Below are 15,140 nucleotides of genomic sequence, written 5' to 3'. Positions count from 1 at the left end.
TTTCAGAAGTATTTAGCAGTAACTCTGAACGCATTTTAAGAACTCCAGGTACTGCTGAAGTGCACGCTACCACGCTATTTAATGTTACAGAGAGAAGACTGAAAAATGCAGCATGCAGCCATGCAGGTAAAATAGTAAGTAATGATTTCCCCCAGACGTTAGAACGTTACGGCTTAAGTACAGCAAACTCTGAGATGGGACCTAAACGTAGCCTCAGAGCAACGCATCGCAGCAGTATAACCCAGTATTAGAACTACATGGTAAGCTGTGGGGAACGCATTCCTGTTCTCTGGTGTAAGAAAACTTGCCCAAATCCTTAAATCCATGTCAAGCTAGATTACAGGCGTGAATACAAAAATTTTACTCTGCTTAGGCCTTAATGCTGAATTTAAACTATTTGAAATGCTTTTTGTCTTGATTCTCCTTTCCCTCGAGAAAATGAACACTAATCTTGGACCCTGAAAAGCGCTGATTACTTCTAAGATCTTGCGTACCAATTCTGTCAAAGGCCAGAGTTAGTGCTGTGCTTTCCTCGGCCCAGCGTGCTTGTTTTTGCAGTGGTTGCCACAATAAAGCTTTGGGTAAAGAAATGATTATTTATTTTTTAATTAGATAGGAGTGCAAGTTGATACAATTCTGAACAGCAAAAGTTGTAATTTGCCAAGAAATGTAATGAGTTTTGCTTCCCCTGATAAAGAAATGCTAGGTAAGTGTCTTTGTAACAACGGTTGCTACAAGGTGCAAGACAAAATACCTACCCAAAACTCTTCGGTGACGGGCTGCACCTCCCTTTTTCTAGTTGTTCAGCATGAAGATCAACGTTGTTAGAACAAATCGTAATGACCGACCCTATCTAGTCCTTTCTTGTTTTGATGTAACTGTTAGCCTTGCGATGCTGGAGTCTCAAAAATTGTTTTAATTAGTATATGTATCTATAATGTAAACCTCCCCCCCCAACTCAGTAGTTAGTTAAACTACTTCCATTTCCATTAAAGTAATCTCAGGACACATCCACTTCTGCCACTAAAAAGATAAGCAGCCCCTGAATTCCTTATGGTGCTTGGGTGTTCGGTGCCTGAGTCCTTGTTTTGTCCACAAAATGCAAGGCAGCAAAGACTAGAAGCATAAACCCCAGCAATCAGTTTGCTAAAACACTTTTTACTAGTTCTTGGATTTCTCTTCCCTCTCTTTAGGGAAAAGTAATTTAGAGCTCCCAGCAAATCTTGGCCCTCCGATACGGGAGGAGGCCAGGATGCCTCTGCAGATGCTTTCCTGCTGCCTTCCCGCTATGCTGAAGTCGTGGGCCTCCCCCTGCCCTGCAGTGTGGCTGCTTACCCCCACCTGCTCCTTTGCCTTAGCGCTGGCGCGCGTCTGCCTGCTGTGCAAACAGCTTTGACGCAGTTCATGACCTTGGCAGAAGAGCATCGCTCCCTTTTGCTGCAGCTACTGACTCGGTTTTCTGTGTCGCCAGGTGAGCTCCGGAACTAGCATGGGGAAGGAGAACGCAGCCAGGGAGCAGAGCAGCCCGGCAGGCAACGAGGAGCTGTCGGGTAAGCACAGCATCACCTTTACACACAAAATCAAAGTGTCTTAAAGCATGGGTTCATAAGATCCAGCGAGTCAAATAAATTAGCAACTTGCAGCCACTACCTATAGGCTTCCTGCTGGCTCACTCGCTCTGGCCCCTCTATGAGCTGTTTCGGCTCGCTGCAATAGCAGAAAGCAAAACAAGCAAGAAAGCCTGGGGTTTGTGGTGGTGGTGTCACCATGTTTAGCAAGTCAGATCAGCTCACAGTAGGGTCTGACGAGCAGTGGCCAGGAAGGAATGGTGGCTTTGAGAGCAAGGGAAGGAGGGAGGGATGAGCAGCAGCATTTACGCACACTCACACCCTTCCCCCTCTCCTCCTACCAGAGTGCCATGGGAGCTGCCTGGGGAACCGCGGCCCCTATACCAGTCCCACTTAGATACACGTATACCTGTATAGAAACATACCTGTGTATATGTATGAATATATACACACACACATATATATTAAAATATATGCATACATACATACCCTTCAGTAGTTTAAGAGTATATTTTTTTCAGTGCCTGACAACCTCATTCCTTCCAAATCAGAAGCACCACAGCAGGGAGATGTGGTTTGCCTTGATCACACTCTCCATGGCCACACACCGTGGTGACGGATAAAACAGGTCTGAGAACGAAGCCCTGAGGGGGCTCTGAGCTGCCACCAACCGCCCCCCAGCCCAGCCCTTCAGGGTGTGCTCCCCATGTGGACAGGCATTTCAAACACAGGCGTGCTAACCGGGAAAGCTGACACAGGCTACTTCATGCCCCCCTCTCTAAATCACACTGGTGATACTTCAGAATCTTGATTCAGTACTGAGTACTTCAGTAGCTTGATTAAGAATTGCTTTTTTAAAGTGAGTTTCCGATTCTTCTGCTGACCCCTTGCAGCTCCTTCCCCCAGCAGATACATCCCTCTCCTGCTGTGGGCCATCTCTTTATTCTTTCTGGGAGTCTGCAGCACCCCTGCAAAGTTTGTTAGCTCTTGTTCTTTCAAGCACCTCTGTTCTCCTGCAATGCCAAATCAACAGGGTTTCCAGTTAACAACTTAACCTCCCGGAGAATTACAGTCAACTGTTACCACCAGCTTTGCCTTTTGAGCCAAGAAGTCAAAAGTCAGAGCCTTGCAGAGCTCTTCAGAAGAGCCTGGTGAGACCAGCTGGGTGTCTCTTGATGCAATCTCATTTATTCCAAAATCTGATTTCACCATCTAAACAGCAGCAGCTGGCCCTTAGTGTTTCCGAATCAATACTGTAGTGTCAAGGGCTCCATACTCCTGCTCCTGCTGAACCTGCTAAGCTTCTCGGCTGTTCAACCCCCCACAAGTTGGCAAGCTGTGCTCCGGTGCCTGCAATCAGGGGACTCCCCCGCTGGCAGCACCAGGACTACCAGGACATTTACCACAGGGGTAAGGAGTTCAGACAAATACAGGAAAAATAAGCCTAAAACTCTCTGTGCAGTGGTGAACCTTTCCATTTGCCCCATGCTCTCCTGGTTTTGCTCTTGTGTTGTTGTGGTGGCGGCTTGACCCTGGCTGGACACCAGGTGCCCACCAAGCCACTCTATCACTCCCCTCCTCAGCTGGACGGGGGGGGGGGGGGAGAAATTAAGATGAAAAAGAACTCGTGGGTCGAGATAAAGGCAGTTTAATAAAGGAAAATCAAAGGCTGTGCAGAAGCAAAGGAAAACAAAAATATTTATTCTCCACTTCCCATCTCATCTTCCCATCTGTCCAGCCACTGCCTGGGAAGCAGGGCCTCGGTATGCATAGTGGCTAGTCCAGAAGACAAGCGCCTTAATAACGAATGCCCCCTCCCCTCCTCCTTCCTCTTAGCTTTTATTGCTGAGCATGACGTCATATGGTATGGAATATCCCTTTGGTCAGCTTGGGACAGCTGTTCTGGGTACGTCCCCTCCCAAACTCTTTCCTGTTCCCAGCCTGCTGGCCTTTGGGGGTAAGGGGGTTGGTGAGTCAGCCTTGACGCTGTAGGAGCGCTGCTCAGCGGTAGCCGAATCGCACCAGCACCCTTCTAGCTACCACAAAGCACAGCACTGTGACGGCTGCTGCGGGGAAAGCTGGCTCCATCCCAGCCAGGCCCAAGACAGTTGGTGATCCTCACTGAAGATCCCCGCCAGCGCATCACAGCTGGCAACAGATTTAAACATACAAATTCTCTCCTGATTAGTACAGTACTTTAACACGTGCAGACTATGGGTCCGCATCTAGGAGAAGGACTTAGCGGATCTGGCCTGTCAGTAATTGAAACTACCTTAAATTTTAGTTTGATTTTCCTTTCCTTCTTCTACCACTAAGTGTACAGGCATATAAAAACAGAGTTAGCCAAGTAAGTCCCTATTTTTAGGGAATTCCAATCAAAATCACCTAGGCAAATCATCTTTCAAGAGAGAGGTTGTACTTACTGTAATGAATGATTATTAACAAACCATAAATAGCTTGCATAGAGAATTTTACTGGGTTATTATCAGGTTGCACATTACCTCTGAAATAACGTCAGAATGCATCCTCCTCTCAGGCACTGGCAGTGTCAGTTTGGTGGTAATGAACGGGCACACAGCGAATTAGAATGACTTTCACCTTCCATGAAGAGACAGGAGGCTAAAGACAAGGAAGTCTGATATACCTGAAGCCCTTTCACAGGCTGTAGCACTTTACTGGACCATTATTTCTGCTCTCCCGTTTTCTTTTCTTCTACTCAGTCCCCATGTTGTGCTGCTTCTGGCTCAGAAGTACCACCTGACTGCACCTCCTCCTCCTCCTCCTGCCACGTTTTGGCTTTCTGTAGCCACCAGCAGACAGAAGTCAATTGCTGCTGCCAGTTGCAGGCCAGGTCTTGCTTTCCCTCATGTATGAGCAGTCCCTGAAGCAGGCTGTCGGGTTTCACTATTTCAGCAAGAAGCCAGTCCCACGTACCCTGTTAGTGATAGGGAGCCTGCACTTCAGCACTGCAGTCCTCCACTACTGTGCAACATTCACATCCAGGAGGCAGCAAGTGCAGTAAAGCAAACCTTTCTCAATAAATGAGTCGTAAACCTAAGTTTCACAGCTGTCAGACAGAAGTATACTTTCAAATCTGGCAATTTAAAAAGTATTAACAAGTGTATAATAAGACAGCTGAAGTAATCTATGCTGTAATCACCCTCGCATGACAGCATCCCTGCCTGGAGAACATGAACAGCACCTGCCTTTTCTGGCATGCTGAGACTAGTATTCCCCACCTACCCATAAACCCTGACCTGCTGCGCTAAGCAACACTGCAGGCGCCCCGACAACCAGCCTCCTCTTCAGAGATCAAGAGATGCCCAATAACCTCCTCCCAGAGCGCTGGGGAGAAGGCCCAGCTCAGGAGAGAAGGGATCCTCAGAGTGAGGAGGATGAGCGTCCTCTTCAGTAGACTGGAGATCACCGCCTGCTCTGATCTGTTACCACGCAGTCAAGACAGAAGGACTGTCACTAGAAGTTGTCCCCCGCATCTTCGTAAAACGTGTACAACCCGTGCTGAGCCACATGCCACTATCTCATAGCTCTGCTATTTAAATCCTCCTGAAAAAGCCAGCCTTCTCTGGCTGAGAAGGACTTCCAGATGAATATGAAAGACAAGGTTCAGGCTTGGAAGGAGACCAGGTAACACAGACACCGAAAAGCTTTGCATTCTGAAAAGGAGACTGGATGCTTCCGCAGCTAAGCAGGGCACCCTGGCTGCCCCAACCACTACCAGATTCGTTAGAGCACACGGTTTCCCGGCTCCCCCATTCTCATGAGCTTATGCCAACCACAAATGCATTGGGAGGCTTGCTTGGACTTCTGCAGTAAATACTGGGATGATTTTTCTTTCCCAAGCTGTTTAGCCAGACCAAAAGACTGACAAGCTGTCTCTTGTTTACTTTCTGGAGGCACTTTGCAGACAGCAGCAAAAATTAACGCGGGAATGGCTGGCTCTGTTTATGCCAGTAACTCGTTAAAAAAAATACACACCACCCTTGGTTGGCATTATTTCCTCCAGCTACACTGCAACATGAAGTTCTCTCTCTTTGAGAATAAAAGCTATGAAAGTTGCCACATGCCAGGAAACTTTCACTGAACCACTGAAAGTAGGATTGGACAGGGCGTCAAGATACGTATCATCTTTCCTCCCGCCCCAGGACAGGCATAGCTAAAGCCAGTGGGTCAACTTGGCCTCTTGGTGACAGCGCACCATGCAGGCACATCCGAAGTGCCTGTTAGCACTGCTCCAAAACTGGCTTCGTAAAAGACCTGGACAAGTGGCTACACTGAAATACTTTCTAAACGGGAGCAGATACCAAAGGGACCAACTCCAAGAAAACCAGAACAAGAACTAGTAATTGCTGTGAACTATGAGGATTACCCAAGGAAGAGTTCACGAGAGGGAAGTAATTTTTACACATTGTGTCCATTGTAAGCACGAGAAGTGAAATGGCAAAATATTCAGACAACTGTGCAAACCAGAAGATTAAATGACATGTCCAGAACTTAGGTTTTTATTTTATGAGCTATTGTATGGACAGCTGAACGCCAATAAGCAATAATATCAACAACAGTAGACAGCTGACAACCTAATGATGTAAATGGTTAAACCTTCACCTCTGCATCACATGTGGAGTATCTTCAGGGAAATACAAGCCTGCCGCTTGCTTTCTAAATGGTAAAGCTACAGCCCTCCGTTATGTTAAAATGCTCATGAAGCTTGAAGTACACACAGAGTGAGTATTTTAATTACATAGATTTCTTCAGTCTTGAATCTACTAATTCAGCTGACAACAGTGTAGTAATTAGAAAAAAGTTCTTCTCCTTGCTTGATGTCTCTGAGAGTGACAAGCACTACACACCTTGGGTGGCTGAAAAAAAGGAAAAGCAAAACATGCGGAAGTGAACAATTATACTTGCCTTTGTTTTTTTTTTTAATTCTTCACGGCAAGGAGCTAAAACAATGGCTCCTGTCTAGATCACTTTTGGGAGCAATACGCATAATGCAGGCCAAGGAGCCTGGAAAAACAACACTGAAATACAGATAGCAAATATAAGTAAAACCAATATAATTACCAAAAACAGCACAGCCTGTGTGGGTATGCATATAATGTTTCCACTCACACAATTATTCAGAAATGAAAAGAATTAGTCAAGACAGAGAAAAAGACACACAGACAGGAGGAGAAGCTACAGCAAAGTTCACGGAGCAGAAATCCTTCCTCTAGACAGGCCCACCCACAGGTGCTAGGTTGGCTAAACCTGCTCTCAGCCGAACAACGTCCAGAAAGACAGCTCTGAACTGCATCAGAGACCTGCTGCAGTCTACGATGATGGGTGAGTTCTCCATAAACCCCAAGCTGAAATCAGTGGCTGGCAAACAGTTTTCTTACAGACAGATTTAGGAACCCACCCCCCTAAACTTCCTTTAAGTAAATGACCATGCCCTAAAGCTCAAGTATCTATTCTAGGAGGGAGAGCACATTCTTCTGACGCTGATGAACGTGAAAGTGAAGAACAGCACCAACCCAAACAGTCCCCATTACTAAGAAATTTAGTCTTCAAATTGAGGCCATTTTGAAACAAATCAAACAACAATAACAAAAAGGTAAACAAGTACCAAGAACTCTTTTACAAGACAGAAAAAGATTTAGAAACCAGATTACCTATGTTGTCAGCACTGCAAATACCAGTATCAAAACAAACAGCTAGAAGCAGATGGGATCTTTTGTCTGGTGCCTGTACGCTGGGAGAACTGGTGACTGACTATTTTCTTGGACAGATTCCAAGGAAGAGAGCAAAATTCCCCCTTCCTGAAACGGTCCCATAGTTTAGCTCTGCTCACTGCACATTCACACTTCAAATACAGCATCCAGGCTTCTGGAAAGTTCAGTCTTACCACTTCTTTTATTAGCATTTACTTATTTACCTGCAGATTACAAGTGCATCTTTAACCTTGCCTCAACAAAGTCTAAGTTTAACCAGAAAAGCCGTCTTTCCAATATGCACCATAACTTTCTCCAACCAAATTTCAGAGTTTTAAAATAGCTCCAGAATTACATTAAAAGTCTAGATGATCTGCTCTAAAATCCTTATATATTCTCTAGATGAAGAGGATTACTTGGTTCCTGAAGGTAGCAATGGGACCAGAAGCGCAATTTCTTTGGTGTGTTAAATTCAGGACCAACATTACAACTTAGTTTGTCACAGCTTCAAAAGTTATTCGTGACTATATCGCAGTACAGGACACTCATTTCCAGACATATTGTCTGTCCTTGTTGTCCATATTGCTCCTTGTACATATTCATCTAATTGTCACTTTTCCCACATTTCCAAACAAAAATCTGAGAAAGGTTTCTAAGTGTTTTAATTTCTAAAAGAGGTGGATTTTCAGGTCGTAATGAGGATGTTGTAATTGTGTAGTGTAACTAAAAGTCACATGCCTTTATAATGCATAGTATTTCACTTGTCTCAATACAAATTAATTTTAGGTTTCTTCTTGCAAATTCATCTGCTTATTCCTCACATAGAGGAATTCCTCTCCATTCCTCACATGGAGACCAGGAGAGTAAGAAGCCTAAATCTCAACTACCTTAAAAGGGCTTTGATTGGTTAAGCGTTGCTAACTACATTTAAAATACATACTGAAAAACCTCAGTACTGTAATACGAGTAAAATGTAACTAGTGCTTTATGGGATTCAGAAGAATCACACTACAGTGTAACCACTGCTTGTAAAACTGTGCCTTCAGAACTATGCTGATCTCATTTGCAAAGATGTGGAAAAAGGAACAAAAAGAAATAGTCTTGTAAATCACTTAGAAGTAGTGTATTCAAAGAGCTAACTCTTCCATACAGGTGCACACTTTTGGGTAACTCATCTTCATATGGAATAATATTGTTCTGCAACCAAGTTTGTCTTTTTTACACATACAGTATGCTTTGTATCATACAAATCTGTAAGCTCCTTCATTCGCTGCTGACCTCTCTATGTCATGGCTGTAGACGATGTTTGGAAGATACTGTTTCAGTTCTACTGGAAAATATCCCGGCACATCAAACTCCTGATAACACACGTTGGCTGCTTTTTCTAGAAATAAGAAAAAAAAAGTCTCTATGATACTGAGAAAATCTTAGATAGGATTTAGAGATGTGTATAAATATCAAACGTACTGCTGCAAAAGTACCAGATGCTTCATCAAGCCCAAAAACCATGCCTCTGTTGGGAGCTACCTCAGCTTCCTCTGAAGTCCTATTTGGAATTTACACAGGAGATACACAACCAACTACAGGAGCTTTAATTCATCCTTATTGCATTAAGCAGGATGACCTGATTATCAACACATGAATGAAGGGGCACAACTTGCATAGCACCAGGGGTAGCTTCCAGCATTGCTAGATGTTGTTAATGTACAACATTTGCTTTTACAGTTAAAAAACAATCTTGAAAAAAAATTTTCCTGGTGGCAAAATATGTCATAAATACAGCCAGGGAGAAAATCACCATCTGTCCAGCAGGAAGAAGGGAATTTTCTTTACATGGACACTGGACCTGGAAGAAACAGTTTCATGGGACAGCCCTCTGTCTCCGTGCCAGTCAATACTTGGTTCGTTACTCCAGCAACCTTTCTGGACGCTACTTGGAGGCAGGGTTTCTTTAGTGTAATGCAGGCTCCGAAAGCCACTTAGAAGCTAGGTATGGCAGCAATTCAACTTTCTGTACCTCACCACCATTCCCATGAGTTATTTATTCCACCAAACCTTAAGACCAACACATACTGTGCAAGACAGAATAAATAAATAGTTCCTCTCTTCATGTCCAACAGCTAGAGCATACCAAGTTTCTATATTTTGCGCATAAACATAAGGAAGTCTAAAAAAAGTATTATCGTTCGAACTGAGCAGTGATAGAATCTTACTGTACATGTCACTCACTGTGCCTATGGTTTTCTCATGAAGCCTGCTTGAACCACACTGGGGAACTTTATCTGCAACTCTGTGTACTGCCTCAGCCCAGCGGTCCTACCCTTTCCCACCATCTCACATTTTGGGATGTGTGCCTTTCATTCTACATACTAGGAGGGAGACTGGGGGACTGGGGGGGAGTCAGTGAGAAAAGCACAAGTGTATTTGAAGCGTCGCTGCGCCGGGGATTCCAACACCCAGCTGTCACAAAAAGCCTCAGAAACTCTTTATCCTCTAAGCGCTTACCTTGTTTTAAACAGCACTATTGTGCCCCAAGATCGGTATCTGGTTCTCTGTGTCACCTCCAAAATAATTTATATCCATAAAGACAAATTTAAGCCTGGAAAGTTTACCTGGCAACTTACCATGTGAGCAGTTGTTGACATACTGTCCCACCGCCAGTGGGTTTTGCAGGGCAGCTGTAAGCCAGCTCTCATCGCTCATTTGAAATGGGCCAAGTTGATCTCTCCTGCTGCAAGACCTGAAATGACCGACAGCGTTAATGTGAATCACTGCTCCTGCACTTAACAGGTTACCTGTACTTCCTCCTGTAGAAATGGCCACAGTCACTGGGTAAAGTTACAGCTGTCCAACCCACCTGGGAGACAGGACAACACTGGGGTGAAGGTGTGTGTGCACGGACCAACACCTCGATGATACTTTAAAAAGTACATTTAAACCTCCCACTAGCGTGTGGTGTGTTTCAGACCCTGGTGGAAGAACCCGCACAAAACCACCACATGCAATTCCAGAAATCAAGATCAAACGTTACCATTACAGAAGTGTCAACACATCTTGTTCACCCCTGAAGATGTGAAGGCTCATTACAATATCAACTTCAAACTCATTCCCAGAATTAAAATCTGGTACTAGTAGGTACTAGTATTCAAATTAGGTATTATTTTAGATCATTTTGCTTGTTACTAATTTTATTTTTTCATGTCATATTTAAACACAAATTGCTGCAAATTATATTTTAAGGTAAACTAAAACAGGCCAGGCTAGCTGTGTCAGGGGCAGTTCAGATTGCATTTTTAGGAAAAGGTTCTTCACCGAGAGGGTGGTCGGTCACTGGAACAGGCTCCCCAGGGAAGCGGTTATGGCACCAAGCCTGTCAGAGTTCAAGGAGCATCTGGACGACGCTCTTGGTCATGTGGTTTATTTTTAGGTAGTCCTGAGAGGAGCAGGGAGTTGGACTCGATGATTCTTATGAGTCCCTTCCAACTTGAGATAATAACAGTAACAGCAGCAGCAATAATAAGAGTTACTGCTCCCTTCTTAAGTGCTCATCTGTAGACCAGAGCTGGCGTTACCAGATTCACCCTTTTGGCATTAGCAAGTCCATATAAAGGCTTTTTTTTTTTTTTAATCCACTAAACAGATTTGGTAACAGCTCAGAAGCATTTTAAAATATTTTCTGCTACAACCTGCTCCTATTAAAACTACTTTCTTTACAGGAAACAGTCTCTGTACATCAAAACACATCTCATTGGCGTTACAGATGAAGACACAACAAGTACATAACAGATCACATCCAGCAGCTCTTACCCTTGTGTTGTTTGCATTACGAGATACACATAGGTGGATGATATTCAAATGTAACTCAATTTAGGGTAAGACAACAGGGAACTGAGACTGTTAGTACCGCTGTTTTAAATCAGTTGAGTGTCAATCCCCTATTTCTTTTGACTGCTTACCTGTACACAGATCTTGACAGTCCTTTATCGTTCCCATCAATAAGGACGCCATCTATGCACCTAAAAATAAAGGGATTGCCAAGGGACTGGAAAAAGATGGGTTCATGCTTTCTGTATACTGTACCTGTTGCAAGACAGAGATGATTATTTCAGAAGAAAATAAGTTAACTGTCAGAATGGGCTTATGGTATCATCCAGTCCCCTCCACACAGAAACTCAAAGGAGACAGAGGGGGTAGGAGAGAACTCCTCTCTCAGTTAATGACATTAACACTTGTAAACCTACAAGCTATTAGACACATCTATGTGGGATGCAAAAAAAATCTACATGAGCCGAGATATTCCAAAGAGAGAAGCCATTGAAGGAAATCATTAAAGAGAAGGCCTGTGTCCAGTATCCATGTGAGAGGTAGATAAAGCATCACAGCCAACTGGCCTGCTTCAGAGAGGAAAACGTCTCGTGATGTTCGTTCAGGAAAGCACAGCTGAAGATATTAAGCTGTTTTGTTACTACTGTGTCAAGACTCTCTGAAAAGCACACACACAGACAGCAAAGAACCTGAAACACCTCCCTCCACCACCCTGATCAGAGATTTTGTTTGGTACAGGAGAGGGAAAATGCCAAACCAGGATCAGACAAATCATTTCAGCAGACCGTTTCCCAAATCCGTGGACAGGATTTAACCTGCCCTGGATTCCCAGCACAGAAAAGTCACAGTGCACTGGCTTGCAATTTTTCATGACATTGCAGTCCTGCGTTCCTCACACCCACTACGACTTCAGCAACCCTCTGCAGAAATCCTTCATTGCAATCTCACGAGGAGCCAGGCCAAGGCCCCACTGGCAGGCTGCACTCACTGCCAAACAACAGGCAGGAGAGCACTGACCTGCTCTTTCCACAGGGTCCCTTCCCCAGCCAGCAGCCCTCCAGGTTCCTTCATACCCCTGAAAAAGGCAGGCATTTCAACAGCTCATCCTCTTGTTTTGCTAGATGAGCTGCTAGAGGAGACTCTCAATGAGCCTACACTCACATTTAGTGTGTGCCTGGAATTTGAAGCGAGCTGCAAGGTGGCAGGCTCATTCCCTGTGATTGTTGTTTGACAGTTAGTCAGTTTACCAGTCAATGGTAATGGCCACACTCCTGCTTTGGCATGGCAAAACATGCTCCACTGCCCCATGCTTGGACTAGTCCCGATCCTGCAATGCTGGCACAAGCTAGAGACTGCATGCAGGGGATGATTCTGTTGACAGATGAAACAGAAACAAATCCAGAGCATTTCAGGAGAGCTGTCCTAGCTTGGCCATACTGACAGAATTACAAATCTTTTTAAGAAATGTAAGCAAATAGAGTTCCAAGAAATGAGGAGGAGGAACAGAGAAGTGCTGATTTTCCAAACATGCTTTATGGAAGAGAGTTCTGCTAAATAAAGGTTTTATCTTCATTCTCTAATTTGTATTTTTGTGCTTTGGAAATGTTCAGAGTCTTATCTGCTGATTTGTGCAGAGACCTCAAAACCTCATGTTTCAGATCCTTATCCAAAACAGAAACCCCAAAGAATTAAACTGTATTGTTCATCTACGTGAAATTGCTCCCATGCATTTGTGTTTAAAGAATCTGGAAAAACTTTTCTAGCAGCTGAAAAATCAGACTTTGAGTACTGAAAGTTTTTTTAATAAACAAAATTACCCCCCCCCAATATAGCTTTGCTTCTTTCCAAAAGAACTCTAGTCAGTTTACACAGAAATATTCTCATTCACCGTAACTTGTGATTTTGTTAAGGAAAGACAGAAATAAACCTCGTAAAATAAAAATTAGTGTAGAACTTTGGCATTCTATAATTAGATGGTTAGAAATCACATCTAACTTAATGAGAAAAAAGAACATTCCATTACCAGGATACATAGATACAACCATCCCCTTCGGTACAAAACCTTTGGTAACAAAGACTCCAGTTCCAGCAGACACCAGGGAACTTCGGTCTCGAGTAATACTGAACCCTAGTGTATTAAACAGAACTTCCTCTGGACTAAACACATGTTGACTCTGATGGTCACAAGAATTTACTTTTGATCGCTTCTGCTCAACAGTCAGTAATTCCAGATATTTACATTTGATTTCTGGAAATAAGGCCAAAATATGTGCTTGTCTACTGAAGTCATTTATGAACAGAGCTTTAAATATTTGCAGTAGTGTTTCAAAGACATCTTCATCAGAGATAATTTTGTCTTGGGAGCTTTCTGGAACGTATCGAAGGGTCCTGTAAAGAAAAAAAAAATATTTTAAGATTACATTTTTCCTAAATAAAATACAGATGAGCCATTTTACAGCAGCAACTTATATGCACTGTTGTTTCAAGCAAACCCAAACTCTAAGGAATATTCTTTCATACCTATCCTACTATAAAACCATCATCTGTGTATTTACAGCAAGGCAAGTAGGTTAAACCCCACTGAGCTCTTAGTGACAAACATACCAAAAATCAAATATATGTGATTATCAAACTATGTAAAAAAAATATATATATAGTTCATTACACTGTAAATGAGGCGAGGACAACTATTATGCCAACTAGGAGGATTTTAATTTATGTTACTTATAACAATGTCGTAGTCATTTGAATTCAAGCACTATTTTTACCTTTAAAAAGAGGGCAAACACATCTTACCGAAAAAAAGAAAAACTTATCTATCTAGTTTTAACGTTACATACCGCTTTGACGTATCCAAGTATCAGAGTTTTAGGCCAGCGAAGTGGCACACAAGGCTGAACCACTTTCGCAAAGCAGCCACCTCCCAGTGAAAAACCCGAGTTAGCTCCTGCGGCACCCCCGATCGCTCCCGAGAAGGGGGGAGCGGGGTCTCGGCCACGGGAGCTCCTCGCCCCAGAGCGGAGCGCTCACCCAGCTCCAGCAGCTACTCGAGGCCGAAAAACCCTGCGGGAACGCCACCAGGCGGCACCGGCTGCCGCCACCTCACCCCGCCGGAGGGCAGAAAGGGCGGCGGGGCGGGCCTCCCCCCAGACGGCCTCGCCGCTGCCCGGTGGCACCTAGGATCTGCCCCTCCGCCTCACCTGCGCTTGCGGCGGAGGTTGAGGGCCAGCCAGGGCACGAAGCGGTACTTGTAGACGTCCCACCGCCGCCGCAGCGCCCGCAGCATGGCGGCGGGCGAGCCGCGCCCGCTCCCTCACGACCGCCCTGGGCACCGCCCTCCCCCGAGCCGCGCCCGCGCAACGGGTCCAGCCAATCCCCGCTCCGGACGCGCGGCCCTATTTGCGTCGGGAGCTGCCATTGGCCGGTGGGCGGCGAGCAGGCGGCGGGGCGCCGGCCGAAAGCCGCGGCCGGGCCGGCGCTCGGCGCCCGCGGTGTGTGGTGGCGAGCGACGCCCCGCCCGTCAGATCGGGCGCCGCCGCGCAGCGACAGCGACGGACGTTGTTAAGTAACAAGACACAACTCCGTGTAACACTGCTGTGCCCTTAACACACGTGACGGCACAACTGCAATCCAGATCTTCCAACACTAATTTTTTTCTTAATTTTTAAAAAGTTAATTTTTAAAATTACAATTGACAGAGGTAATGAAAAAAACCTATAAATAAAGTAAAAAAAGTACAAGTCAGCCGTCAGAACTGACTGACCTGATGGGGCTTCCTCAGGCTCACCGGGCGTCTGAGGCGCCACCTCGTCACTTCCTGGGGAAAGAGCCCCAGGGAAATACGGATGGATGGGCCTGTCCCGCACGACCTACAGCTGGGCCGGGAGCAGCCTTCACACAGCCAAGGAGAGGAGGCAGCTCACAAGCGACGAGAAATTTTTTAATGCAAACAGTGAGCTGTTCATCTATGAAGTTGGACTCAAGTGGAGCTGGGAGTCCCTGTTCTTCAACGGCTGACAGCATAGGAAGAGCTGGT

At 44.9% G+C, this 15,140-nt stretch overlaps 1 protein-coding gene across 1 annotated transcript; it reads right to left on the bottom strand.

The window, feature by feature from the left end:
• Positions 1 to 6,060: 6,060 nt before the first annotated feature.
• On the bottom strand, positions 6,061 to 14,416 carry SETD9 (SET domain containing 9). Its single transcript, XM_076362228.1, has 6 exons — positions 14,305 to 14,416; positions 13,128 to 13,492; positions 11,236 to 11,359; positions 9,904 to 10,019; positions 8,558 to 8,663; positions 6,061 to 6,445 (listed from the first exon to the last, which is right to left on the bottom strand). The coding sequence occupies exons 1-6, from the start codon at positions 14,388 to 14,390 to the stop codon at positions 6,358 to 6,360; spliced, it is 885 nt and encodes a 294-aa protein (XP_076218343.1). The 5' UTR covers positions 14,391 to 14,416; the 3' UTR covers positions 6,061 to 6,357.
• Positions 14,417 to 15,140: the final 724 nt, after the last annotated feature.

This window comes from Aptenodytes patagonicus, chromosome Z, assembly GCF_965638725.1.
Source record: "Aptenodytes patagonicus chromosome Z, bAptPat1.pri.cur, whole genome shotgun sequence".
NCBI lineage: Eukaryota > Metazoa > Chordata > Aves > Sphenisciformes > Spheniscidae > Aptenodytes > Aptenodytes patagonicus.
Note: the sequence above shows the minus strand (reverse complement) of the source record. Positions and strands in the feature narration are given on the sequence as shown.